The sequence below is a fragment of the Heteronotia binoei genome, chromosome 10 (genome assembly GCF_032191835.1).
Source record: "Heteronotia binoei isolate CCM8104 ecotype False Entrance Well chromosome 10, APGP_CSIRO_Hbin_v1, whole genome shotgun sequence".
Taxonomy (NCBI): Eukaryota; Metazoa; Chordata; class Lepidosauria; order Squamata; family Gekkonidae; genus Heteronotia; species Heteronotia binoei.
This window is the reverse complement of record NC_083232.1, coordinates 2242570-2268722: the sequence shown is the minus strand read 5'-3', so window position 1 is coordinate 2268722 and position 26153 is coordinate 2242570. Positions and strand designations below refer to the sequence as shown.

General features: G+C 51.5%; 1 protein-coding gene across 1 annotated transcript in view; it reads left to right on the top strand.

Moving 5' to 3' along the window:
- The window catches only part of LOC132578307 (unconventional myosin-Ig-like), a 93496-nt gene that overhangs the window by 50021 nt on the left and 17322 nt on the right, over positions 1 to 26153 (top strand). The window contains exons 19-21 of the mRNA XM_060248246.1: positions 3055 to 3159; positions 9177 to 9290; positions 10486 to 10640. Of these exons, the coding sequence (XP_060104229.1) occupies positions 3055 to 3159; positions 9177 to 9290; positions 10486 to 10640 (374 nt within the window). The remainder of the gene's footprint in view (positions 1 to 3054; positions 3160 to 9176; positions 9291 to 10485; positions 10641 to 26153) is intronic.

Here is a 26153-nt window from a genome sequence, read left to right as displayed (position 1 = left end):
GTCACCTAAAGTGACATCATTGCGATGGTGTGCTCTGATGGCCCAGCCAGCTCCCTCTGAAGGGGAGCAGAGGATTGGGTGAGGGGCAGGCCAAGCGTTCTCACTCAGCCCGCCCCTCACCCAGCCCTTTCCCGCCCCCGAGCCAGTGTTGGTGTCGTGGTGAAGTGGGCAGACTCTTATCTGGGAGAACCGGGTTTGATTCCCCACTCCTCCACTTGCACCTCCTGGAATGGCCTTGGGTTAGCCATAGTTATCACAGAGGTTGTCCTTGAAAGGGCAGCTGCTATGAGAGCTCTCTCAGCCCCACCCACCTCACAGGGTATCTATTTTGGGGGGAACAGATAAAGGAGATTGTAAGCTGCTCTGAGTCTCTGATTCAGAGAGAAGGGGGGGTATAAATCTGCAATTCTTCTCCTCCTCCTCCTTCATCTCCTCCTCCTCCTCCTCCTCATTCTTCTTCTCCTCCTTCTCCTCATTCTTCTTCTCCTCCTTCTCCTCCTTCTTCTTCTCCATCTCCTCCTTCTTCTCCTCCTCCTCCTTCTTCTCCTCCTCCTCTTCCTTCTCCTCCTCTTCTTCTCCATCTCCTCCTCCTCCTTCTCCTCCTCCTCCTTCTCCTCCTCCTCCTCCTTCTCCTCCTCCTCCTTCTCCTCCTTCTTTTTCTCCTCCTCCTCCTTCTTCTCCTTCTTCTCCTCCTCCTTCTTCTCTTTCTCTTTCTCCTCCTCCTTCTCCTCCTCCTCCTCCTTCTCCTCCTCCTCCTTCTTCTCCTTCTCCTCCTTCTTCTCCTCCTTCTCCTCCTCCTCCTCCTTCTTCTCCTCCTCCTCCTTCTTCTCCTCCTTCTCCTCCTCCTCCTCCTTCTCTTTCTCCTCCTTCTCCTCCTCCTCCTTCTTCTTCTCCTCCTCCTCCTTCTTTAAAGGGAGCTAGCTGGGAAGTGGCCGCCCATGTGTTTCTTCCAACTCAGAACAGAGGGAGAAACACCTAGGCAGCCGCTGCTTAGCCAGCTCCTTCTGAAGAGTCAGAGGGCTGGGTGAGGGGCGGCTCTGGTGCTGTTCCTCTCCTGCCGTAAAGCGCCAAGAAAGACAACATCTATTACATCTCTGGGTAGGCACAAATCATCAAGCTCTATGTTAATGGCTACAATGATAGTTGCCTAGGTTTTTCTACCTGTGGCACTAAAAATAAGTTCCTGTGGTGACTGAACGTCAGGCCCAGGGCCAGGATGGCATGAGCAACACACCTCCAACATTCCCAGGTCTCCTAAGCATTGTCTGACCAAGGCTCCCACTTATTATTCCACTTAGGGCTGCTGGGGGAAGCCCTCCCTCCCGACACGGAGGCTGCCTCCTGCTACTTGTTGCGTTCACAGGGAATTCTGCAGCTTGTGTTTTGCTTTCCATGGAGGCTTCAAAGTCTAAGCTGCCTCAAACAGGACTGGGGACATGTGCCATGCCTTGGCAAGGCATCCTGGGTTCTATCCCCGGCATGCAGAAGGTCCCAAGTTCAATCCCCGGCATCTCCGGTTAAAAGGATTAGACGGGAGGGGATGGGAAAGACCTCTGCCTGAGACCCTGGAGAACTCTTGCCAGCCTCAGGGAGGGGTGGTGGCTCAGTGGAAGAGCCTCTGCTTGGCATGCAGAAGGTCCCAGGTTCAGTCCCCGGTGAAATCTACAGTTCAGGGAGGTGACGGGAAAGACTTCAGGCTGGGACCCTGAAGAGCTGCTGCCAGTCTGAGTTGGCAATACTGACACTGACTGATGGTCTGATTCAGTAGAAGGCAGCTTCACATCTGCGCATTCAAGAGGTGGCAGAGAAATATCCAGGGCTTTTTTTGTAGCAGGAGCTCTTTTGCATATTAGGGCCCTGTAAGAAGAGCCCTGTAAGCTCTTGGAGGATTGGCTCCATCAGGGGTGTGTGGCCTAATAGGCAATGGAGTTCCTGCTACAAAAGAAAGCCCTGGAAATATCCAAAATATTACAGGGGTCATTTCATAGGAAAAGAAGTGCTGGAGCTCATTAAAGGTCAAGGTAGTCCCCTGTCCAAGCACCAGTCGCTTTCGACTCTGGGGTGACGTTGCTTTCATGACGTTTTCATGGCAGACTTTTTACGGGGTGGTTTGCCTTTGCCTTCCCCAGTCATCTACACTTTCCCCCCAGCAAGCTGGGGACTCATTTGACCGACCTCGGAAGGATGGAAGGCTGAGTCAACCTGGAGCCGGCTACCTGAACCCAGCTTCCGCTGGGCTCGAACTCAGGTCGTGAGCAGAGGGCTCCGACTGCAGTACTGCAGCTTTACCGCTCTGCGCCGCGGGGCACTTTAGCAGAGCGCATATGCCACATAACCCTGACATCAGCTCAGCATCTACCTTAAAACGCTTCTTGAATTATAGTTGTCATGATAAAACCTTACCCCCGTCATGCTTTCTTAATGACTTCCTCCTATGTGGCCACAATGGTGCGATGAAGATTGCCATCAGTCTGTTTTATATGTTTTGGTTATTTCCCCACTTTTGGCGGGGAAAATATTAGAAAGTTTGTCAGACCTTAGAATTCAGCAAAATTCTCACAGGGGGTTTGAACAATGGAACCCAGAAGCGAGTATTTGGGGTGGGGGTGGGGGGTAAGAAAGAGGACATTAAACTTCTATCCCGCCCTCTCCGCAAGCGGACTCAGGGTAGCTTACAACATTCATTTACACAAATGAAGAACAATGTCAATAAAATCTATAAAACATTAATACAATTTAAAATTTTTTTTAAAAACTATTTCACGGTGCTGTATCATTACTATATTGGCGGTTCTGCTTTTTAGACGGTGACCACCGAGTACTCTACTGATGTCAGGTGGCAGCTCTCTCACGGTTTAAACCAGTCTTACAGGCCCTGCGGAACATAGGAAGGTCCCGCAGGGCCCTTATGGCCTCCGGGAGAGCATTCCACAATCCTGGTGCTGCCACCGAGAAGGCCCTGGCCTCTCCTCTGTTATGCCTCTCCTCGGATCATGGCTGCCTCTTCCCGTGTGCTGCGCTGGCCTCTCTGCTCACGCCCTTCTCTGCCTCCAGGTGGACGAGAACCCTGTCATGGCTTGCCTGTTTGCCAAGCGGGTGGAAGCCCTGAAGGAGAAGGTCCATTTCCGTTCGGTGCTCTTCTCCTGCCACGTCCACAAGGTGAGGGGACAGCCTGGTTATTGTTCGGGGGCTCTATGCCACAGCTGCACTGCTTAATTAGCCATTAAGCTGAGGAGGCCTGCAAGAGGGAAGTCTGTAAGCCACTAGTGCAGGGGTGGCCAAACTTGCATAATGGAAGAGCCACATGGAATTAATGTCAGGTGTTTGAGAGCCGGGAGGGAGGGAGGGAGGAAGGAAGGAAGGAAGGAAGGAAGGAAGGAAGGAAGGAAGATAGATGGGGGAGGGAGAGATGGAAAGAAAGCAACTTTAACTTTAAATGCACTCTCCAAGCCACTGGCTGGCTTGGCTTGAGCCAGTTTGGTGTAGTGGTTAAGCGTGCAGACGGTTATCCAGGAGAACCGGGTTTGATTCCCCCCTCCTCCACTTGCAGCTGCTGGAATGGCCTTGGGGCAGCCATAGATCTAATAGAGAGCCAGTTTGGTGTAGTGGTTAAGTGTGCGGACTCTTAGCTGGGAGAACCAGGTTTGATTCCCCACTCCTCCACTTGCACCTCCTGCAATGGCCTTGGGCCAGCCATAGCTCTAATAGAGAGCCAGTTTGGTGTAGTGGTTAAATGCGTGGACTCTTATCTGGGAGAACCGGGTTTGATTCCCCACTCCTCCACTTCCACCTCCTGGAATGGCCTTGGCTCAGCCATAGCTCTAATAGAGAGCCAGTTTGGTGTAGTGGTTAAATGCATGGACTCTTAGCTGGGAGAACTGGGTTTGATTCCCCACTCCTCCACTTCCACCTCCTGGAATGGCCTTGGCTCAGCCATAGCTCTAATAGAGAGCCAGTTTGGTGTAGTGGTTAAATGCGTGGACTCTTATCTGGGAGAACCGGGTTTGATTCCGCACTCCTCCACTTGCACCTGCTGGAATGGCCTTGGGGCAGCCATAGCTCTCGCAGGAGTTGTCCTTGAAAGGGCAGCTTCTGTCAGAGCTCTCTCAGCCCCACCCACCTCACAGGGTGTCTGTTGTGGGGGAAGGAGATAATAGGAGATTGGAAGCCACTCTGAGTCTCTGATTCAGAGAGTAGGGCCGGAGTATAAATCTGCAATCGTCGTCGTCTTCTTCTTCATGGGGAAGTGATTTAAAGAGTTAAATGCCTTCTCCAAGCTGGCTGACGGGGCGTTGGGGTCTTTGAGAGCCATGCAATATGTGTGAAAGAGCCACATGTGGCTCCCGAGCCACAGTTTGGCCACGCCTGCCCCAGTGGGTCTTTAATTCTTAGCATCCATTTCAAGCTGCAGCTCCCAGAATGCTTTGCGGGAAACCACTGTAGGAAACTGATAAGTTAGTAGCACAGGTGGGGCCTGGCTATTTTCCCCTGGAGGGCAGGCTCTCGGGCAGGAAGTTCTCCTCAGGCCCTTCCCCTCCTAGGCTCCACCCCTCAATCTTTCCCCACCCAGAGTTGGAAGCTCTACAGAGCCATGAGAGGCCACCTGACAGCGAGAGTCGCCAATCTCTAGGCGGTAACAACACGCAAAAAATCAGGGGCACCTCAGTGCAGGTCGACTCAATATTACAAAATTAGTCACCGAAGGAAACAGAGCTGCTATAAATATCCCAATGAACTTTAGTATAATATGTTCAGTTGTAACTTGTGTTTTTTTTCTTTGCACGGGCTTTACTTTTTTACATCTGTTCTCTCAAATCTTACTAGAGGTTTAAAAATTACTTTCCTCCTTTATTAATAAAGCAGGAGTCAAGAGGCACCTTTAGGACCAAACCATTTTTATTTTGGACGTCAGCTTTCTTGTGCTCTTAAGCACACTTCATCAGACGAGGCATCCAGCACAGGGAGCAAAGCCCTACAGAGCTGAGCAGAGCCGTACAGAGCTGGTAGGCAGTGGCCCAGAATGCAACATGGTACAGATTTAAGAACCAATGACAGTGATGTAGAATTATCTGGTAGGAAAGGGGTTGAGAATGCAAAATGGCTCAATGACAGAATAGTAAAATCGCCTAGGGGCTCCCTAAAGGACCAGGAACCCAGATCCCTGATTTCCTTGTTCTCCCAATAAGGTTAACCAATATATATAATGAAGATAGAATGCCAGCAGGGGGGTGGGGGCTTTCCAGTGTTTTGCACTGAGTGTCACATGTATGACTATCTGCCCAAAGGACAGAAGTCTTGGGTGTGTACTCGATGCAAGGAGCTCCTGGTCCTCAGGGAACAAGTTCGTACCCTTGAGGCCGAGGTGACTGCCCTGGAGAAGCAGAGACGGTCAGTTAGACACTTGGGGAAGACTCTCGGGGGCGTATTAGATGAGCCCCGCTCTGAACGTAGCAGCCCCGTTGCTGCCAGAGAGCGTGAGGGTTGAGAGGGAACAGGGCACCGTGCTGAGGATAGGGAAATGCGCCCTCAGAAGGGGACCTCTTCTTCGGTTGTGAGGCGGGAATCCTTTCGCACCAAGGAACCATCCCTGGGCAGGGGGAGAGGGGGGGTTTTGGTAGTTGGTGATTCGATCCTTAGGCAAGTAGACAGCTGGGTGGCGAAACCACGTACTGACCGTATGGTGACTTGCCTGCCTCGTGCGAAGGTAGTGGACATTACGCGTATAGTAGATAGGCTGATAGACAGTGCGGGGAGGAGCCTGTGGTCTTGGTGCATGTTGGCACCAACGATGTGGGGAAATGCAGTCGTGAGGTCCTGGAGGAAAAATTTAGGCTGCTAGGCGGGAGAATTAAGGCCAGGACCTCCAAGGTAGCCTTCTCAGAAGTGCTACCTGTTCCATGTGCAGGGCAGGAGAAACAGGCACAAATTAGAAAGTCTCAATGTGTGGATGAGACGATGGAGAAGGGTTTAAGTTTGTTAGGCACTGGGATGCTTTCTGGAACAAGCGGAGCTGTACAAAAGAGGCGGACTCCACTTGTCCCCGGATGGATCAGGCTGCTGTTGCTTAAAATCAAAAAGGTGGCAGAGCAGTTTTTAAACTAACCTTGGGGGAAAGCCGACAGGAGATGAAATGTCTCTGGTTTGGAAGACTCATCTCAAAGAGATGAAGGGCTAGCTGTTACTTTTCTACCGGGTAATGGATCAGAGTTGTCCACTGAGATGGTGACAAACAGTATGGACTGCCTGCCAAAGTCTCGAGGCAGCAGGAGGAAGGTTGCGGGCCCTAACTTGCCTGGGAAATTATAGATGTTTGTATACAAATGCTAGAAGTGTTCGAAGTAAAATTGGTGAGTTGGAATATTTAGTGTTGAGGGAAAACATAGACATTGTGGGAATTTCAGAAACTTGGTGGAATGAGGAGAATCAGTGGGGCACGGTGATTCCTGGATATGTTATATCGGAAGGATAGGGAGGAAAGGGTTGGAGGTGGGGTGGCTCTGTATGTCAGAGAGGGTATACAGTCCAGTAAGACTGAGGTCAAAGAATTAGATTCCCCTTCTAGAAATGCTTTGGGTCAAAATAGAGGGCCCAAAAGGAAATTTAACTATGGGAGTCTGTTATCGCCACCAAATCAAAAGCTAGAGGATGATTATAATATAATGGAAGGATTAAAGATAGCGGCTAAACGTTAAAAACTGTGTCATAATAGGTGATTTTAACTACCCGGAGATTGATTGGGGTCGATATGTGTTCAGGTCAAGAGAAAGAGATTGAGTTTCTAGATGCTCTCAATGACTGTGCTATGGAGCAGATGGTCACAGAACCCTACCAGGGGTGGGGCGATCCTGGATTTGGGTCCTAAGTAATGTCCAAGATTTGGTGAGAGATGTAAAAGTGATCGCATCACTTGGGAGCAGTGGACCATAATGTTATTGATTTGATCATTTGTATAAATAGGGAGCTGCCCCAAAAGACCAGCACAACCACGTTTAACTTTAAAAGGGGTCAATTCTCTGAGATGAGGAGCATGTGAGGAGGAAACTGAAAAGAAAGGTAAATACAGTCAAAACCCTTGGGGAAGCTTAGAGGCTGTTTAAAACTACAGTCCTAGAAGCTCAGATAAAATATATACCACAAGTTAGGAAAGGCAGAAACATGTTATAAGAGAAGGCCTGCATGGTTAACAAACAAAGTAATGGAAGCTGTAAAAGGTAAGAAGGACTCTTTAAGTGGTGGAAAGCTAGTCCAAGTGAGATTAATAAAAGGGAACACAGGCTGTGTAAATCAAATGCAAGACTGTGATCAGGCAGGCAAAAAGGGATTATGAGGGAGCATATTGCAAAAATATAAAGACCAACAATAAAAATTTCTTCAAATATATTAGAAGCAGGAAACCAGCCAGGAGGCAGTGAGGCCCTTGGATGACCAAGGGGTCAAAGGATTACTGAAGGAAGATAGGGAAATGTCTGAGAAGCTGAATGCATTTTTTGCCTCCGTCTTCACTGTGGAAGACGAGAAGTGTTTGCCTTCTCCAGAACCACTAATTTTGGAAGGGGTGTTGAAAGATCTGAGTCAGATTGAGATGACAAGAGAGGAGGTCCTACAACTGATTGACAAATTAAAAACTAATAAGTCATCAGGTCCGGATGCCATACATCCAAGAGTTCTGAAAGAACTCAAAGTTGAACTTGTGGATCTCCTGACAAAAATATGTAATCTTTCATTGAAATCTGTCTCCTTTCCTGAGGACTGGAAGGTAGCAAATGTCACCCCCATCTTTAAAAAGGGTTCCAGAGGAGATCCAGGAAACTACAGGCCAGTCAGTCTGACTTCAATACCGGGAAAGTTGGTAGAAACCATTATCAAGGACAGAATGAATAGGCACATTGATGAGCACAAGTTATTTGAGGAAGACTAAGCATGGGTTCTGTAAGGGAAGATCTTGCCTCACTAACCTGTTACAGTTCTTTGAGGGGGTGAACATACATGTGGACAAAGGAGACCCAATAGATGTTGTTTACCATGACTTAAAGAAAGCTTTTGATAAAGTTCCTCATCAAAGGCTCCTTAGTAAGCTTGAGAGTTATGGAGTAAAAGGACATGTCCTCTTGTGGATCAAAAACTGGCTAATTAATAGGACTGTCTAAATGGGATGGGCAGTCTTCGCAGTGGCAGATGGTAAGCAGTGGGGTGCCGCAGGGCTCAGTACTGGGTCCCATGCTCTTTAACTTGTTCATTAATGATCTGGAGTTGGGAGTGAGCAGTGAAGTGGCCAAGTTTGCAGATGACACTAAATTGTTCATGGTGGTGAGAACCAGAGAGGATTGTGAGGCACTCCAAAGGGATCTGTTGAGGCTGGGTGAGTGGGCGTCAACATGGCAGATGAGGTTCAATGTGGCCAAGTGCAAAGTAATGCACATTGGGGCCAAGAATCCTAGCTACAAATACAAGTTGATGGGTTGTGAACTGGCAGAGACTGACCAAGAGAGAGATCTTGGGGTCATGGTAGATAACTCACTGAAAATGTCGAGACAGTGTGTGTTTGCAATAAAAAAGGCCAACGCCATGCTGGGAATTATTAGGAAGGGAATTGAAAACAAATCAGCCAGTATCATAATGCCCCTGTATAAATCGATGGTGCGGTCTCATTTGGAGTACTGTGTTCAATTCTGGTCACCACACTTCAAAAAGGATATTATAGCATTGGAAAAAGTGCAGAAAAGGGCAACTAGAATGATTTAAAGGTTTGGAACACTTTCCCTATGAAGAAAGGTTAAAACGCTTGGGGCTCTTTAGCTTGGAGAAACATCGACTGTGGGGTGACACAATAGAGGTTGACAAGATTATGCATGGGATGGAGAAAGTAGAGAAAGAAGTCCTTTTTCTCCCTTTCTCACAATACAAGAACTCGTGGGCATTCGATGAAATTGCTGAGCAGCCAGGTTAAAACGGATAAAAGGAAGTACTTCTTCACCCAAAGGGTGATTAATAGGTGGAATTCATTTCCGCAGGAGGTGGTGGCGGCTACAAGCATAGCCAGCTTCAAGAGGGGATTGGATAAAAATATGGAGCAGAGGTCCATCAGTGGCTATTAGCCGCAGTGTGTGTGTGTGTGTATGTGTGTGTATTTTGGCCTGATCCAACATGGCTTCTCTTATGTTCTTAATCCCTGGCAGATAAACCGCTGTAACAAGAATACGGACCGGGCCCTTCTCATCACAGACAAGCACCTGTACAAGATGGAGCCAAGGAAACAATACAGGGTGATGGCTACCATTCCGCTGAAGATGGTGAGTGTGCCTTCTCTATTAAGGCCGGAGGGAGCTCAAAGGGGCCTGGGTCTGGAATGCAGCCCTGTGACATCCTCCCTCCTTACATCTCCTGAGAGGGGATTGGGTAAACATCTGGAGCAGAGGTCCATCAGTGGCTATGAGCCACTGAGGATTGTTGGAATTCTCTGTCTGGGGCTGGGATGCTCTGTATTCTTGGTGCTGTGGGGGGGGGGGGCAACGGTGGGAGGGCTTCTAGTGTCCTGGCCCCACTGATGGACCTCCTGATGGCACCTGGCTTTTTGGCCTCTGTGTGACACAGAGTGCTGGACTGGGTGGGTCACTGGCCTGATCCAACAGGGCTTCTCTGATGTTCTTATGTGACACAGAGTGTTGGACTGGAGGGGCCATTGGCCTGATCCAACAGGGCTTCTCTTATGTTCTTATGTGACACAGAGTGTTGGACTGGATGGGCCATTGGCCTGATCCAACATGGCTTCTCTTATGTGACACAGAGTGTTGGACTGGAAGGGCCATTGGCCTGATCCAACAGGGCTTTCTCTTATGTTCTTATGTGACACAGAGTGTTGGATTGGAGGGGCCATTGGCCTGATCCAACAGGGCTTCTCTTATGTTCTTCTGTGACACAGAGTGTTGGACTGGATGGTCCATTGGCCTGATCCAACAGGGCTTCTCTTATGTTCTTCTGTGACACAGAGTGTTGGACTGGAGGGGCCATTGGCCTGATCCAACATGGCTTCTCTTATGTTCTTCTGTGACACAGCGTGTTGGACTGGATGGGCCACTGGCCTGATCCAACAGGGCTTCTCTTATGTTCTTATGTGACACAGAGTGTTGGACTGGAGGGGCCACTGGCCTGATCCAACAGGGCTTCTCTTATGGTCTTATGTGACACAGAGTGTTGGACTGGAGGGGCCATTGGCCTGATCCAACATGGCTTCTCTTATGTTCAAAGAAACTCTGAAAAGGGGATAGACCCACACATTGATTAATGAAAGGAGCTTGTCAGTCCCCTGTTCTCCAGAGGAAAACCCTCTCCTTTAAATGAGGGAAGCTTAAAATAATAATAACAATTCTGCCATAGCGTGTCTTCACCCACATTTTCAAAAGCTTGATGGACACCAAGGGGAGTACTTTAGTCCTTTCCCTTTGTTCTGGAGACAAGTTTTGGACCTTGTGGTTTTCCTCCCCACAGGTGACGGGGGTGAGCGTGACTAGTGGATCAGACCAGCTGGTGGTCTTCCACCTGCAGAACTCCCACAGCTTGGTGGTCTGCCTTCACAAGATGCATCCAGCCAACGACAACCGAGTTGGAGAATTAGTGGGCGTGCTGTTGGACCACTTCAGAAGGTGGGTGGTGGGAAGATGAGATGGGGGCGGGGAATGAAGGTGAATTCAGCCTGGTGCCAAAGAGGACAGGGAGATTGCCCATTGGAAATTTGGTTTTGCTTCCCTTCCCTGAAGCCTGGGGACAATAATTTGGAAGGCATGATGAAAATTCTTTCTGGCTCATATTGCCCCATCAGATGTAGAAGATAAAGTAGTGGGTGTAGGAACAGAAGAGATCTGACAGAGTCATGGAGGAGAAGTCTGTTGGTGGCTACTGGCCTTGCTGATTAAAGGGAATCTCCATATTCAGAGGCAGTCAATCGCACAATACCAGTGCCAGGAGGCAAGACAGGGGAAGGCCTCAGACTCCATGACATGTTGTTGGAGCTCCAGAGGAACTGGTTGGCTGCTGTGTGAGAAAGAATGCTGGACTAAATAGAAATTAATTGGTCTGATCCAGCAGGGCTCTTCTGAGGTTCTTCTCAGGGGAAGGGCTCAGCCTCTCTGCCCTGTTGTTGGACATCCAGAGGAACTGGTTGGCCATTGTGTATGGCAGGAGGCTGGGCTAAATGCACCCTCCCTGGTTTGATCCAGCAGGGCTCTTCTGATGTTCTTCTCAGGGGAAGGCCTCAGTCTCTCTGCCCTGTTGTTGGCCCTCCAGAGGATCTGCTTGGCCACTGTGTGAGACAGGAGGCTGGGCTAAATGCACCCTCCCTGGTTTGATCCAGCAGGGCTCTTCTGATGTTCTTCTCAGGCAAAGGCCTCAGCCTCGATGCTCTCTTTGTTTGGCCCTCCAGAGGAACCGGTTGGACACAGTGTGAAATGGGATGCTGGACTAGATGGACCTTCAGTGGTCTGATCCAGCAGGGCTCTTCTGATGTTCTTCTTAGATAATTGCAATCCCCTAGTTCTTATGGGAAGACATCTATCTATTTATTTATTTACTTTAAACTTATATCCCGCTAACAACAACTATGAGAACAAAATGGCTTGTAGGAAATGCTCTTCAGAGTCTCTACCTCAAAGCAATGTTTTCCTCCTTGCGGGATCACTTCCCAGGCCAACTCATTTGGCGAGAAGCTCCCACTTCCTTGCCCTGGAACAGCTTGTGTTATTGCCTGAGATTCTGTGTTATTCTGAGATTCTGTGGGGCACATGCTCCATTCACGTAGGGCGCTGTTGCTTCTCATTGGCTCTGGAGAATGAGGGGTGACCTTGGCCCAACAGAACTGGGAAGAGAGTGCAGACACATTTCTCTACAGAAGAACAAAAACATCTTTATCTGACTCCAAAAACTCCATTGGACGGATGTGGGGGGGGGGTGCTCTGCAACTGTAGGGCTGTTGCAGCAAAGGTTCCATCTTGCGGGACATTTGCCTCCCATTGGAAGGTGAGGGCAGTCCGGACTATACCTCTACTCAAGTCCCCAACCTTTTTGAGCCCGTGGGCCCCTTTGGACAGTGTGGCGAGTGCAGCCACAAAACAGGTACCGTAAAATGGCTGCCGTTGGATGTGAAGCCAGCTACAAAATGGCTGCCATGGTTTACCTTCCTTGTGCTGTGGTGGTGGCTGTAGCCAGAGCAACATTTGAAAAAAATCTGCTGTCAATCATATCTCCCACAGCCAGTCAGAAACCTTGTGGGGCAAATACCACATCTCCCCGCCCCCCAACTTTTCAAAACAGTCACCTTGAGCCTGCTTCGGTGGGGAGGGCAGGGTATAAATCCAATAAAATAAATAAATAAATGTACTTGGCAAGCGTCAGAAAAGGTGTCAGTGGTCACCGCGTTGGGGACCCTCCCCTCGTCTGAAAACTATGCTGGGAATGAATAGGAAGGGAATTCAAAACAAATCAGCCAGTATCATAATGCCCCCGTATAAATTGATGGTGTGGCCTCATTTGGAGTACTGTGTACAATTCTGGTCACTGCACCTCAAAAAGGATATTATAGCATTGGAAAAAGTCCAGAAAAGGGCAACTAGCTTTATTAAAGGTTGGAACACTTTCCCTATGAAGAAAGGTTAAAACGCTTGGGGCTGTTTAGCTTGGAGAAATGTCGACTGCGGGGTGACATGATAGAGGTTTACAAGAATATGCATTGCTTAGAGAAGGGAGAGAAAGAAGTACCTTTCTCCCTTTCTCACAATACGAAAACTCGTGGGCATTCAACGAAATTGCTGAGCAGTCGGGTTACAACGGATAAAAGGAAGTACTTCTTCACCCAAAGGGTGATTAACATGTGGAATTCACTGCCACAGGAGGTGGCAGCGGCTGCAAGCATAGCCAGCTTCAAGAGGGGATTGGATCAACATCTGGAGCAGAGGTTCATCAGTGGCTATTAGCCACAGGGTATTGTTGGAACTCTGTCTGGGGCAGTGATGGTCTGTCTTCTTGGGGGGGGGCACAGTGGGAAGGCTTCTAGTGTCCTGGCCCCATTGATGGACCTCCTGATGGCGCCTGGGTTTTTCTGGTTACTGTGTGACACAGAGTGTTGGACTGGATGGGCCACTGGCCTGATCCAACATGGCTTCTCTTAGGTTCTTATGTTCTTAAGAGAGCCAGTTTGGTGTAGTGGTTAAGTGAGCGGACCCTTATCTGAGAGAACTGGGTTTGATTCCCCACTCCTCCACTTGCAGCTGCTGGAATGGCCTTGGGTCAGCCATTGCTCTTGCAGAGCTGTCCTTGAAAGGGCAGCCCCACCTACCTCACAGGGTGTCTGTTGTGGGGTGGGGGGGGAAGGTAGAGGAGATTGTGAGCTGCTCTGAGACTCTTCGGAGTGGAGGGCGGGATATAAATCCAATATCTTCATCTACCTCACAGGGTGTCTGTTGTGGGGGAGGAAGGTAAAGGAGATTGTGAGTCGCTCTGAGACTCTTTGGAGTGGAGGGCAGGATATAAATCCAATATCTTCATGTACCTCACAGGGTGTCTGTTGTGGGGGAGAAAGGTAAAGGAGATTGTGAGCCGCTCTGAGACTCTTTGGAGTGGAGGGCGGGATATAAATCCAATATCTTCATGTACCTCACAGGGTGTCTGTTGTGGGGGAGGAAGGTAAAGGAGATTGTGAGCCGCTCTGAGACTCTTTGGAGTGGAGGGCGGGATATAAATCCAATATCTTCATGTACCTCACAGGGTGTCTGTTGTGGGGGAGGAAGGGAAAGGAGATTGTGAGCCGCTCTGAGACTCTTTGGAGTGGAGGGCGGGATATAAATCCAATATCTTCATCTACCTCACAGGGTGTCTGTTGTGGGGGAGGAAGGTAAAGGAGATTGTGAGCCGCTCTGAGACTCTTCGGAGTGGAGGGCGGGATATAAATCCAATATCTTCATGCACCTCACAGGGTGTCTGTTGTGGGGGAGGAAGGGAAAGGAGATTATGAACCGCTCTGAGATTCTGAGATTCAGAGTATAGGGCGGGATATAAATCCAATATCTTCTTCTTCTTAAAACCATTTGCAGCACTAACAGGGAAGTCAAGCTTTTCTGATAACATGGCCTCTGGATGCCTTCAGTGTCTGGAAGGTTTGCGTGGGCAGGGGGGGCACCTTGCAACATTATTATCCAACATCTATTACCTTTGTGCTCATACTTTGTGTTGACACTGTGTATATTTATTGTGGGCGTCTAAAACCTTTTAAAAGGCTTGCAGGGCAGACGTAGGTTGAAGGGTACATCCCCGAGGTTTCTTAGCCGTGAGCTGTGCCCACGCATGCCTTCAAAAGAAGAAATCCTCCCCTAATTCTCCTCCTATAGGGTACATTTCACTTCTGTAGCATTCATGCATGCATGGTTCCAGGGAGCGACCTCGAGTGCCATCTCTGCGTGGTCGTGTGCTCCCCGCATGCACTCTATATATAGGAAAGAGCTTGTGCTTCTCCCTTCTGGAGCAACCTACAACGGAGTGGAGGAAGCCGCATTTAAATAGAACAAAAAGCTCAGCTCTGTTTGTGGATGTCTTTGGCCTGAGCCTGGTCTTGGACGAGGGAGGGTGGCTCAGTGGTAGAGCATCTGCTTGGGAAGCAGAAGGTCCCAGGTTCAATCCCTGGCATCTCCAACTCAAAAGGGTCCAGGCGAGTAGGCATGAAAAATCTCAGCTTGAGACCCTGGAGAGCCTCATAAGTGTTAGGGAGGGACGGTGGCTCAGTGGTAGAGCATCTGCTTGGTAAGCAGAAGGTCCCAGGTTCAATCCCCGGCATCTCCAACTCAAAAGGATCCAGGCAAGTAGGCGTAAAAAACCTCAGCTTGAGACCCTGGAGAGCCATGAATGGGGCTGTGGCTCATTGGTAGAGCATCTGCTTGGGAAGCAGAAGGTCCCAGGTTCAATCCCCGGCATCTCCAACTCAAAAGGGTCCAGGCAAGTAGGTGTGAAAAACCTCAGCTTGAGACCCTGGAGAGCCTCCTAAGTGTTAGGGAGAGACGGTGGCTCAGTGGTAGAGCATCTGCTTGGTAAGCAGACTGACTTTGATGGACCGAGGGTCAGATTCAGTAGAAGGCAGCCAGGGCCAGATCTAGGGGGGGCAGAGGGGAGTGCTTGCCCTGGATGCCAACAGAGGGGGGGGGCGCCAAATTGGGTATGGAGTCCATTGTATTCTATGGGACCATAACATAGAATGGTCCATAAGGGGGTGTCATTTTTTTAATTTTGCTCCCTCTCAAAAACCATGTAGAGGCAGCTTCCCTTCTTTTGGGAGGGATGGTGGCTCAGTGGTAGAGCATCGGCTTGGTAAGCAGAAGGTTCCAGGCATCTCCAACTAAAAAGGGTCCAGATAAAGAGGCGTGAACATAAGAACATAAGAGAAGCCATGTTGGATCGGGCCAATGGCCCATCCAATCCAACACTCTGTGTCATACAGTGACCAAATATATAAACACACACACACACACACACTGTGGCTAATAGCCACTGATGGACCTCTGTTCCATATTTTTATCCAATCCCCTCTTAAATCTGGCTATGCTTGTAGCAGCCACCACCTCCTGTGGCAGTGAATCCCATGTGTTAATCACCCTTTGGGTGAAGAAGGACTTCCTTCTATCCGTTTTAACCTGATTGCTCTGCAATTTCATTGAATGCCCACAAGTTCTTGTATTGTGAGAAAGGGAGAAAAGGACTTCTTTCTCCACCTTCTCCATCCCATGCATAATCTTGTAAACCTCTCTCATGTCACCCCGCAGTTGATGTTTCTCCAAGCTAAAGAGCCCCAAGTGTTTTAACCTTTTTCCATAGGGAAAGTGTTCCAAACCTTTAATCATTCTAGTTGCCCTTTTCTGGACTTTTTCCAATGCTATAATATCCTTTTTGAGGTGTGGTGACCAGAATTGCACACAGTATTCCAAATGAGACTGCACCATCGATTTATACAGCGGCATTGTGATACTGGCTGATTTGTTTTCAATTCCCTTCCTAATAATTCCCAGCATGGCGTTGGCCTTTTTTATCGCAATCGCACACTGTCTTGACATTTTCAGTGAGTTCTCTACCACGACCTCAAGATTGTGAAGAACCTCAGCTTGTGACCCTGGAGAGCCGCTGCCAGTCTGTGTAGACAATACTGACTTTGATGGACCCAGGGGCTGATTCAGTAGAAGGCAGCTTCATATGTTCATGTTCATGTCTTCCCCTTGGAGGCGTCCTTAGCTTAAACAGATTCTCTTCTGTGAGCCAGACCGGGATAGGAATAGCAGCCTCTGAAGCTGGGTTCTCTCCCACTGCGCTGCAGGCCTCCAGGATCACAAACGTTTTTAGAGGAGCTATTTTCGTCTTCTTGGCTTCGCTGTCTGCACAGGGCATCTTGGGAGCACCGCTTGCAAAAACACGGCTGTGCCATTTCCTCGTTAAGAGTGTGACCTTGAAAAGGTGTTCTGTTGGTTGAGTTGCTGCCCAGACGAAATCCCGGTGCTTCCCTTTGGCATCCTGGAGATTGATTCTGGGTTTCAGCTTCTTCCCTTTGGCCAGTTAAGCTTGCCTGGTGACTCAAGAGCATCCCTCTACCTGCTAAGTCTAAGCTCGGTTGTGACTGTAGACTTTTTTACAGTCTCAGAACAAGGGGATGTGCCTCCCCTTCAGACTGCTTGGCTTAGGAAGAACAAATCATGGGTGTGTGGCCTTTCTCCCAAGCTCTGGTTTGTTGGCTGGGTGGAGACCGGTGTTCCTGCTAAGCTGACTTAGTGTAGCTAGCTCACAGATTTTGAACCTCCAGCTCCCACATTTTTGTCTTCGCTCAGGAAAAATAACCCCAGACCACACTAATGTATGAAGCAGCTCACAGCTTTAATGCCAGTAGCTCACAAAGTCGGATTTTGGCTCGCAAGACTCTGCAGCTGAGAGGGTTTCTCTTTAGCTTGGAGAAACATTGATGGCAGGGCGACATGATAGAGGTTGACAAGATTACGCCTGGGATGGAGAAAGTAGAGAAAGAAGTCCTTTTCTCCCTTTCTCACAATACAAGAACTCGTGGGCATTCGATGAAATTGCTGAGCAGTAGGGTTAGAACGGATAAAAGGAAGTCCTTATTCACCCAAAGGGTGATTAGCGCGTGGAATTCACTGCCACAGGACGTGGTGGCAGCTACAAGCATAGCCAGCTTCAAGAGGGGCTTGGATAAAAATATGGAGCAGAGGTGCATCAGTGGCTATTAGCCACAGCATATTATTGAAACTGTCTGGGGCAGTGATGCTCTGTATTCTTGGTGCTGGGGGGGGGGCGGCAAAGTGGAAGGGCTTTTAGCCCCACTTGTGAACCTCCTGATAGCACTTGAGGGTTTTTTTGGCCACTGTGTGACACAGAGTGCTGGACTGGATGGGCCATTGGCCTGATCCAACAGGGCTTCTCTTCTGTTCTTATGTGACACAGTGTTGGACTGGATGGGCCATTGGCCTGATCCAACAGGGCTTCTCTTATGTTCTTATGTGACACAGAGTGCTGGACTGGATGGGCCATTGGCCTGATCCAACAGGGCTTCTCTTCTGTTCTTATGTGACACAGTGTTGGACTGGATGGGCCATTGGCCTGATCCAACAGGGCTTCTCTTATGTTCTTATGTGACACAGAGTGCTGGACTGGATGGGCCATTGGCCTGATCCAACAGGGCTTCTCTTCTGTTCTTATGTGACACATTGTTGGACTGGATGGGCCATTGGCCTGATCCAACAGGGCTTCTCTTATGTTCTTATGTGACACAGAGTGTTGGACTGGATGGGCCATTGGCCGATCCAGCATGGCTTATGTTCTTATGAACATTGGTGGGGATGTAATATAAGGGAAGCATTTCTCAGCCTGCCTTCAAACACAGTTCATTTTCTTCCATCTTCTAGACATGTCTTTAAACCGGCTTTAGGGAGATTTGCACCCTGCAGGGAAGATGCAGTTTTGGATTGGGTGCTTCAGGGACAGCCTTCCAAAGACTTGAAAAGCACAATCCTGTCCTCCCTCAACCTTCTCTTCTCAAGACTAAACGGCCCCCAGTCCCTCAGCCTCTCCTCGCGGGGCGTGGCCTCTAGCAGCAGCATCTCTCTGCCGGCAGCAGTTCTGGCCAGAAGGACCAGATAACTGCATCAGTTATCAGCTTCTGAGAACAACTGCAGCACTGGTTTTGACCTCTCAATAGGGTTTGCAAGCTCCAGGCTCAGAAATCCCTGGAGACTGGAGGGTGAAACCTGGAGATCTGAGGTCAAGTTAGAGTGGTTCTTCAGTGGAACAGGCTTCCTTGGGAGGTGGTGGGCTCTCTTTCCTTGGAGGCTTTTAAACAGAGGCTAGATGGCCATCCGACAGCAATGAAGATCCTGTGAATTTAGGGGGAGGTGTTTGTGGATTTCCTGCATTGTGCAGGGGGTTAGACTAGATGACCCTGGAGGTTACTTCCAACTCTATGATTCTAAGTGGGCAACCACCCAATTCAGCCAAGAGGCTGACCACTCCCATTTTAAGGCAGCGTGATTCTTCTGTCCCCTTTCCTTAAGAACCTTAGAGACAGACCAATGCTGTGATAGCTTCAGAGGGCAACAGTTACGGGTCTTGGTGCTTGGGGGTGGGGCACAGTGGGAGGGCTTCTAGTGTCCTGGCCCTGCTGATGGCGCCTGGGTTTTTTGGCCACTGTGTGACACTGAGTGTTGGACTGGATGGGCCACTGGCCTGATCCAACATGGCTCCTCTTATGTTCTTATGTGACACAGAGTGTTGGACTGGATGGGCCACTGGCCTGATCCAACAGGGCTTCTCTTATGTTCTTATGTGACACAGAGTGTTGGACTGGATGGGCCACTGGCCTGATCCAACATGGCTCCTCTTATGTTCTTATGTGACACAGAGTGTTGGACTGGATGGGCCACTGGCCTGATCCAACATGGCTCCTCTTATGTTCTTATGTGACACTGAGTGTTGTACTGGATGGGCCACTGGCCTGATCCAACATGGCTTCTCTTCTGTTCTTATGTGACACAGTGTCACGGCTGGGGCCGGGTCAGGCAAAGTCCAGAGGCAGTCCGAGGTCTGTAGCCAGTAAGCAGGAGGGTCCGAGGCGCCAAATCCGAATCACTGTAGAAGTATCGCAGGTCTGAGGTCCAGAAGCCGAGGTCAGGGAGTCCAGAAGTCCAAAGCCAAAGTCAGGGAGTCAGGAACCAAAGTCAAGCCGGAGTGGATGCTAGAATGTCAGGGAGATGACTAGTTGCTTCCACAAAGCTTCCTCCCAAAGCCCACAGCTATATAGCCCTCTGCTGGCTGTTGCCCGTTTGGGCTAATTGCTGGCTCAGGGAGGCAGCCAGGATCCTGTTACCACTCAAGCATCCTTGCTCTTAGAAGGGCCAGAATCCTCTCAGAACTCAGGGCTCAGGGAGCGTCTTGCTTGTGAGCGTGCCGCCCTCCTCCGATCCCTGAGGTCCTGCCGGAGGCGGTCACGCACACGAGCCACCCGAGAGGGCGAGGCAGGGGGGCTGGGATCTTCTCCAGCAGGAGGCAGGGGCACTGGTGCAGGTGGCAGGGGCACAGTTTCCTCATCAGACTCAACTTCCTCTGAAGGGTCCCCAGCACCCATGACACTATCCCCCCCCCCAGGGCCCCCCTCCGTCGAGGGACCTGGAAGGTCGGGGTGGTCGTTGTGGAACTGGTGCACCAAGTCCGGGGCATGAAGATTGTCCTCGGGCTCCCAAGACCGGTCTTCTGGGCCGTATCCCTCCCAGTCCACCAGGTACTGGAGGCCTCCACGATGGTACCGGGAGTCCAGGATCTGGCGCACCTCATATTCTTCCTCGTCATCCACCAACACTGGTGGTGGCGGCGGTGGGGAAGGAGTCCGAGCTGGGTCAGGGGGTGCAGCCGGAACAAGGAGGGAGCGATGAAACACGGGGTGAATGCGGAGGTGGGGTGGCAACTGGAGCCTGAAGGCGACGGGGTTTATTTGTTCAACGACGGGGTAGGGTCCAATGAACCGTGCATCCAGCTTGTGAGACCGACCAGGCCGGCGCAGGTAGCGAGTTGAGAGCCACACCTGATCCCCCGGCTGCACTAGAGGGCCTTCTTGCCTCTTTCGGTCCGCAGCCCGTTTATATGCCTCCTTGGCTTGCTGTAGCTGCTCTCGGAGCAAGTCTTGGCTGGCACGGAGTTCTTGCAGGTAGGCATCGACGGCGGGGACATTTGTGGGTGGTAGGATCGCTGGGAAGAACCGAGGGTGGTACCCGTAGGTTGCAGCAAACGGGGTCATTTGGGTGGATGAATGGACCGCGTTGTTGTATGCAAACTCCGCTAGGGGCAATAGAGTGGTCCAGTCATCCTGCTGGTAACAGGTGTAACAGCGGAGATATTGCTCTAGCGTGGCATTGGTGCGCTCTGTCTGGCCATCTGTCTGTGGGTGGTAGGCCGAGGACAGGTGCACTCGAGTACCCAGGCTGGAATGGAGGGCTTGCCAGAACCGAGAGGAGAACTGAGGGCCCCGATCGGAGATCAGATGGGCTGGGAGTCCATGCAGACGAAAGATGTGTTGCAGGTAAAGCTGGGCCGTCTCCTGAGCTGTGGGGAGTTTCGGGCACGGAACAAAGTGGGCCATCTTGGTAAATAGGTCGACGACCACCCAGATACAAGTCTGACCTTTGGAGCGTGGAAGTTCCGTGATGAAGTCCATCGAGATGGTATCCCAGGGTCCTGAAGATGTGGGCAAGGGCTGCAGCAACCCTGAGGGTTTGGCTGGGATGTCTTTGGCCCGTCGGCAGACGTCACAGGAGCAGACATAGCGGGCAACATCAGCGCGAACTCGTGGCCACCAGAATTCCCTTGTCAGCAAGTGGGTGGTCTTATGCTGTCCAAAGTGCCCGGCGGGTAACGAGTCGTGGGTCAGGTGTAGCACTTCTGCCCGCAAGGGCCCGGGCGGCACATAGAGGCGTTCGCGGTGTAGCAAGAGGCCGCCTCGAGTCGTGAACTCCCCTGTTGGGTCATCTTGGAGAGCCTGGAGGTGTTGCTGGACCCAGGGATCATTGGCCTGGCTAGCCCGAATGTCCTCCACGAGTGCTGGTGAAGTGGAGGTGGCTGCAAATACTGAGGGCGGCAGGATTGGAGCAGCGGGCGCAGTCTCAGTTGAGGCAGGGGCGTATTCCGGTTTCCGGGAGAGCGCGTCTGCTTTCCGGTTCTGGGTATGGGGGATGTAGGAGATCCGGAAGTCGAAGCGAGAGAAGAATAGGGACCACCGGATCTGGCGCTGGTTGAGACGGCGGGTGGTCTGGAGGTGTTCCAAGTTCCGGTGATCGGTGAGCACTTGAACAGGGTGGCGAGCCCCTTCGAGGTAATGTCGCCAAACCTCAAACGCCGCCTTGATCGCGAGCAACTCCCTCTCCCAGATGGTATAGTTCCTCTCTGCAGCAGTGAGCTGCCGCGAGTAATAGGCGCAGGGCTGTAGTGGCTGGGACGGCTCCTCGCGCTGGGACAGCACTGCTCCCAGGGCCACGTTGGAGGCATCAGCTTCCACCGTAAAGGGAAGCTGGGGGTCGGGGTATCTCAGGAGTGGCCCGGTGGCAAAGCGAGTCTTCAGGGTGGAGAAGGCGTTATCGGCCTCTGGGGACCAGTGGAAGGGTTCTTTGGGGCGGAGTAGTTGAGTCAGGGGTGTGGTCAGGGATGCGTAGGCCGGGATGAATTGCCGATAGTAGTTGGCAAAACCGAGGAACCGCTGCAGGTCTTTGCGATTCTGAGGAGCCTGCCAGGTCAGGACCGCTTCTACTTTTTTCGGGTCCATGAGGATCCCCTGCGGTGACACGATGTGCCCAAGGAACTCGACGGAGCGCAGGTCGAAGTCGCACTTCTCCAGCTTGGCGTAGAGACCATGGGCTCGTAGGCGCTGCAGGACCTGGCGGACGTGCTCGGCGTGCTGGGCAGGATTGCGGGAGTAAATTAGGATGTCATCCAGGTATATGATCGCGAAGCGGTCGAGCAGGTCCCGGAATATGTCATTCATGAACCTCTGGAAGACAGCGGGGGCATTGGTCAGTCCGAAGGGCATTACCAGGTGCTCGTACTGCCCGTATCGGGTCCCAAACGCGGTCTTCCATTCGTCTCCGGGCCGTATGCGCACCAAATTGTACGCTCCACGGAGGTCCAGCTTGGTGTAGATTTGGGCCCCCTTTAGGCGATCCAAGAGTTCAGGGATCAGTGGTAGAGGGTACCGGTCGCGGATGGTGATCTTGTTCAGGGCCCGGTAGTCATTGCACAGCCGGAGCTCCCCACTTTTCTTCTTCACGAAGAGCACTGGAGCAGATAGGGGAGAGGTTGAGGGTCGGATGAATCCGCGTTTCAGGTTCTTGTCCAGGAAGTCTCGCAGAGCTGCCAACTCCGGCTCCGACATTGGGTACAGACGCCCCACCGGGAGTGGTGCCCCAGGTACCAAATCAATGGCACAGTCGTAGGGCCGGTGAGGGGGAAGCTGATCAGCTCCTGTCTCTTCAAAGACATCAGCAAAGTCCACATACTTCTGAGGGAGCTGAGGACCACCACTCGGGATGCCAGCTGCTAGAGTGGTGGGAGGAGTCAGATGGGGGCATGGGTCTCGGAAGCGTAGTTCCTGCTGGGCCCAGTCCACGATGGGGTTGTGCAGCTTCAGCCAGGAAAGGCCTAGAATCAGCGGGAAGCGAGGCATGCGGGCGACATCAAACCGCAGCTGTTCTTGGTGCTGCTGGACGTGGAAGGTGATGGGACAGGTCTCCTGGGTGACGGGGCCAGAACGGAGGAGGCGCCCGTCAATAGCCTCCACCAGCGACGGAATCCCTTTTGTCTGCACAGGGATCTGGTGCTGCTTCACAAAGGCGGCATCTATAAAACAGTGGGCCGCTCCCGAGTCCAGCATGGCATACACGAACAGCCAGCGTTCGTCAGGCAGACGGAGTTTGACTGGTAGCAGGAATGGCCCTGGGGTATCAGCCCGCTGTTCGGAGGACCCAGCTAGTCGCCCCAGGCTGGGGGGTCCACTTACACCTGGGGCTGCCCTTTTGGCGGCGGTGGCAGCGAAGGTCCAGGTATCCGATGCTTAGCAGGGCAGCCAGAGGCATAGTGGCCTGCCGTGCCGCAGTAGAGGCACAGATTCTGCGTGCGGCGTCTGGTCTTTTCCTCTGGGGTCAGGCGGGGTCGAGCAGCTCCAAGCTGCATAGGCTCGTCCGTGGTGCTGGTACTAGCTGGGGACGGGCGAGGAGCCAGGTAGCACGGCGCAGGGAGCTGGCGCCCTCTGGTCTTGGCTTGGCGGCGACTTTCCAGGCGGCCATCGATGCGGAGGCAGAGGGTGATAAGTTCTTGGAGCGTGGGTGGCTGCTCCACCCTGGCCAGTTCATCCAGGACCTCCTCTGCCAACCCCTCAGTAAACTGGTCCATCTGGGCAGCCTCATTCCACGCCAAGTCCTGGGTCAGGAGCTTGAATTCAGTGGCATATTGAGCCACCGAGGAGTTGCCTTGTTTCAGTGCCCTGATCTTCCGGTTAGCTGTGGCTGCTTGGACTGGGTTTGAGAAAGCAGCAGACAGGTGGGCCTCAAACCCCTGGTAATCAGTCAGTAGGGGAGAGGACGCGACCAGTAAGGGTGTGGCCCATTTGGCCGCCTGCCCCTTTAACAGACTGATGACGAAACACACCTTGGTTTTGTCATTGAGGAAGTCCCGTGCTCTCAGTTCAAAGTACAGCCGACACTGTGCTAGGAAGGCAGGAAATTCTTCCACGGCACCCCCAAATCTGTCAGGTGGGGGAACTGGGCACTTGGCTGGAGCACTGGCCGCAGGTTGTTGCTGCAAGTGCACTACTGCCTGTGTTAGCTGCTGTACCTGGGCTTGGAGCGCAGCCAGTAGTTCTGTGGTTTCACTTGCTTCAGCATCCATCCTGTGGAGTGGGTGTTTGTCGGTGGAAGCAATCTGTCACGGCTGGGGCCGGGTCAGGCAAAGTCCAGAGGCAGTCCGAGGTCTGTAGCCAGTAAGCAGGAGGGTCCGAGGCGCCAAATCCGAATCACTGTAGAAGTATCGCAGGTCTGAGGTCCAGAAGCCGAGGTCAGGGAGTCCAGAAGTCCAAAGCCAAAGTCAGGGAGTCAGGAACCAAAGTCAAGCCGGAGTGGATGCTAGAATGTCAGGGAGATGACTAGTTGCTTCCACAAAGCTTCCTCCCAAAGCCCACAGCTATATAGCCCTCTGCTGGCTGTTGCCCGTTTGGGCTAATTGCTGGCTCAGGGAGGCAGCCAGGATCCTGTTACCACTCAAGCATCCTTGCTCTTAGAAGGGCCAGAATCCTCTCAGAACTCAGGGCTCAGGGAGCGTCTTGCTTGTGAGCGTGCCGCCCTCCTCCGATCCCTGAGGTCCTGCCGGAGGCGGTCACGCACACGAGCCACCCGAGAGGGCGAGGCAGGGGGGCTGGGATCTTCTCCAGCAGGAGGCAGGGGCACTGGTGCAGGTGGCAGGGGCACAGTTTCCTCATCAGACTCAACTTCCTCTGAAGGGTCCCCAGCACCCATGACACACAGAGTGTTGGACTGGATGGGCCACTGGCCTGATCCAACATGCCTTCTCTTATGTTCTTATGTGACACAGAGTGTTGGACTGGATGGGCCACTGGCCTGATCCAACAGGGCTTCTCTTATGTTCTTATGTGACACAGAGTGTTGGACTGGATGGGCCACTGGCCTGATCCAACAGGGCTTCTCTTATGTTCTTATGTGACACAGAGTGTTGGACTGGATGGGCCACTGGCCTGATCCAACAGGGCTTCTCTTATGTTCTTATGTGACACAGAGTGTTGGACTGGATGGGCCACTGGCCTGATCCAACATGCCTTCTCTTATGTTCTTATGTGACACAGAGTGTTGGACTGGATGGGCCACTGGCCTGATCCAACAGGGCTTCTCTTATGTTCTTATGTGACACAGAGTGTTGGACTGGATGGGCCACTGGCCTGATCCAACATGGCTTCTCTGATGTTCTTATGTCTGAGGCAGTGATGCTCTGTCTTCTTGATGTTTGCAGGAGGGGGGGGGCACAGTGGGAGGGCTTCTAGTGTCCGGGCCCTACTGATGGACCTCCTGATGGCACTTGGGTTTTTTGGCCACTGTTGGACTGGATGGGCCACTGGCCTGATCCAACAGGGCTCCTCTTATGTTCTTATGTGACACAGAGTGTTGGACTGGAGGGGCCACTGGCCTGATCCAACAGGGCTCCTCTTATGTTCTTATGTGACACAGAGTGTTGGACTGGATGGGCCATTGGCCTGATCCAACAGGGCTCCTCTTATGTTCTTATGTGACACAGAGTGTTGGACTGGAGGGGCCACTGGCCTGATCCAACAGGGCTCCTCTTATGTTCTTATGTGACACAGAGTGTTCGACTGGATGGGCCATTGACCTGATCCAACATGGCTTCTCTTATGTTCTTATGTCTGCAGTAGACCAGTTAGATTCAAGTGCGGCAGGACCTTAAGAGACCAACAAAGAGTTTCAGGGTATCAGCTTTAGCTCTGACAAAAACTTATTTCTTGAAGTTAGTCTTTAAGGTGTGTCTGGACTCCAGTTTAACCAATGCTTTGGTGGGCCCAGTTTGTCACTAGAGTTTTTCTCCTGCCTTGAAAGCAGCTGTGGCGGTTGCAGTTGAAAAGCCAGGGAGGGGAGGCTGTGAAAGGACCTCTGTAACCTGTTCCCCTTCTGTGGTATTTCTTATGAAAAATGCATTTTGTCTATAGAGAACAAAGAGCCCCGTGGCGCAGAGTGGTAAAGCTGCAGTACTGCAGTCGGAGCCCTCTGCTCATGACCTGAGTTCAATCCCCGGCGGAAGCTGGGTTTTCAGGTAGCCGGCTCGAGGTTGACTCAGCCTTCCATCCTTCCAAGGTCGGTAAAATGAGTCCCCAGCTTGTTGGGGGGAAAGCGTAGATGACTGGGGAAGGCAATGGCAAACCACCCCGTAAAAAGTGTGCCGTGAAAACGTTGTGAAAGCAACATCACCCCGGAGTCGGAAATGACTGGTGCTTGCACAGGGGACCTTTCCTTTCTATGGAGAACAGAGCACATATATCCATTTCTATTCCTCTGTAAAATCCATCCTAGAGA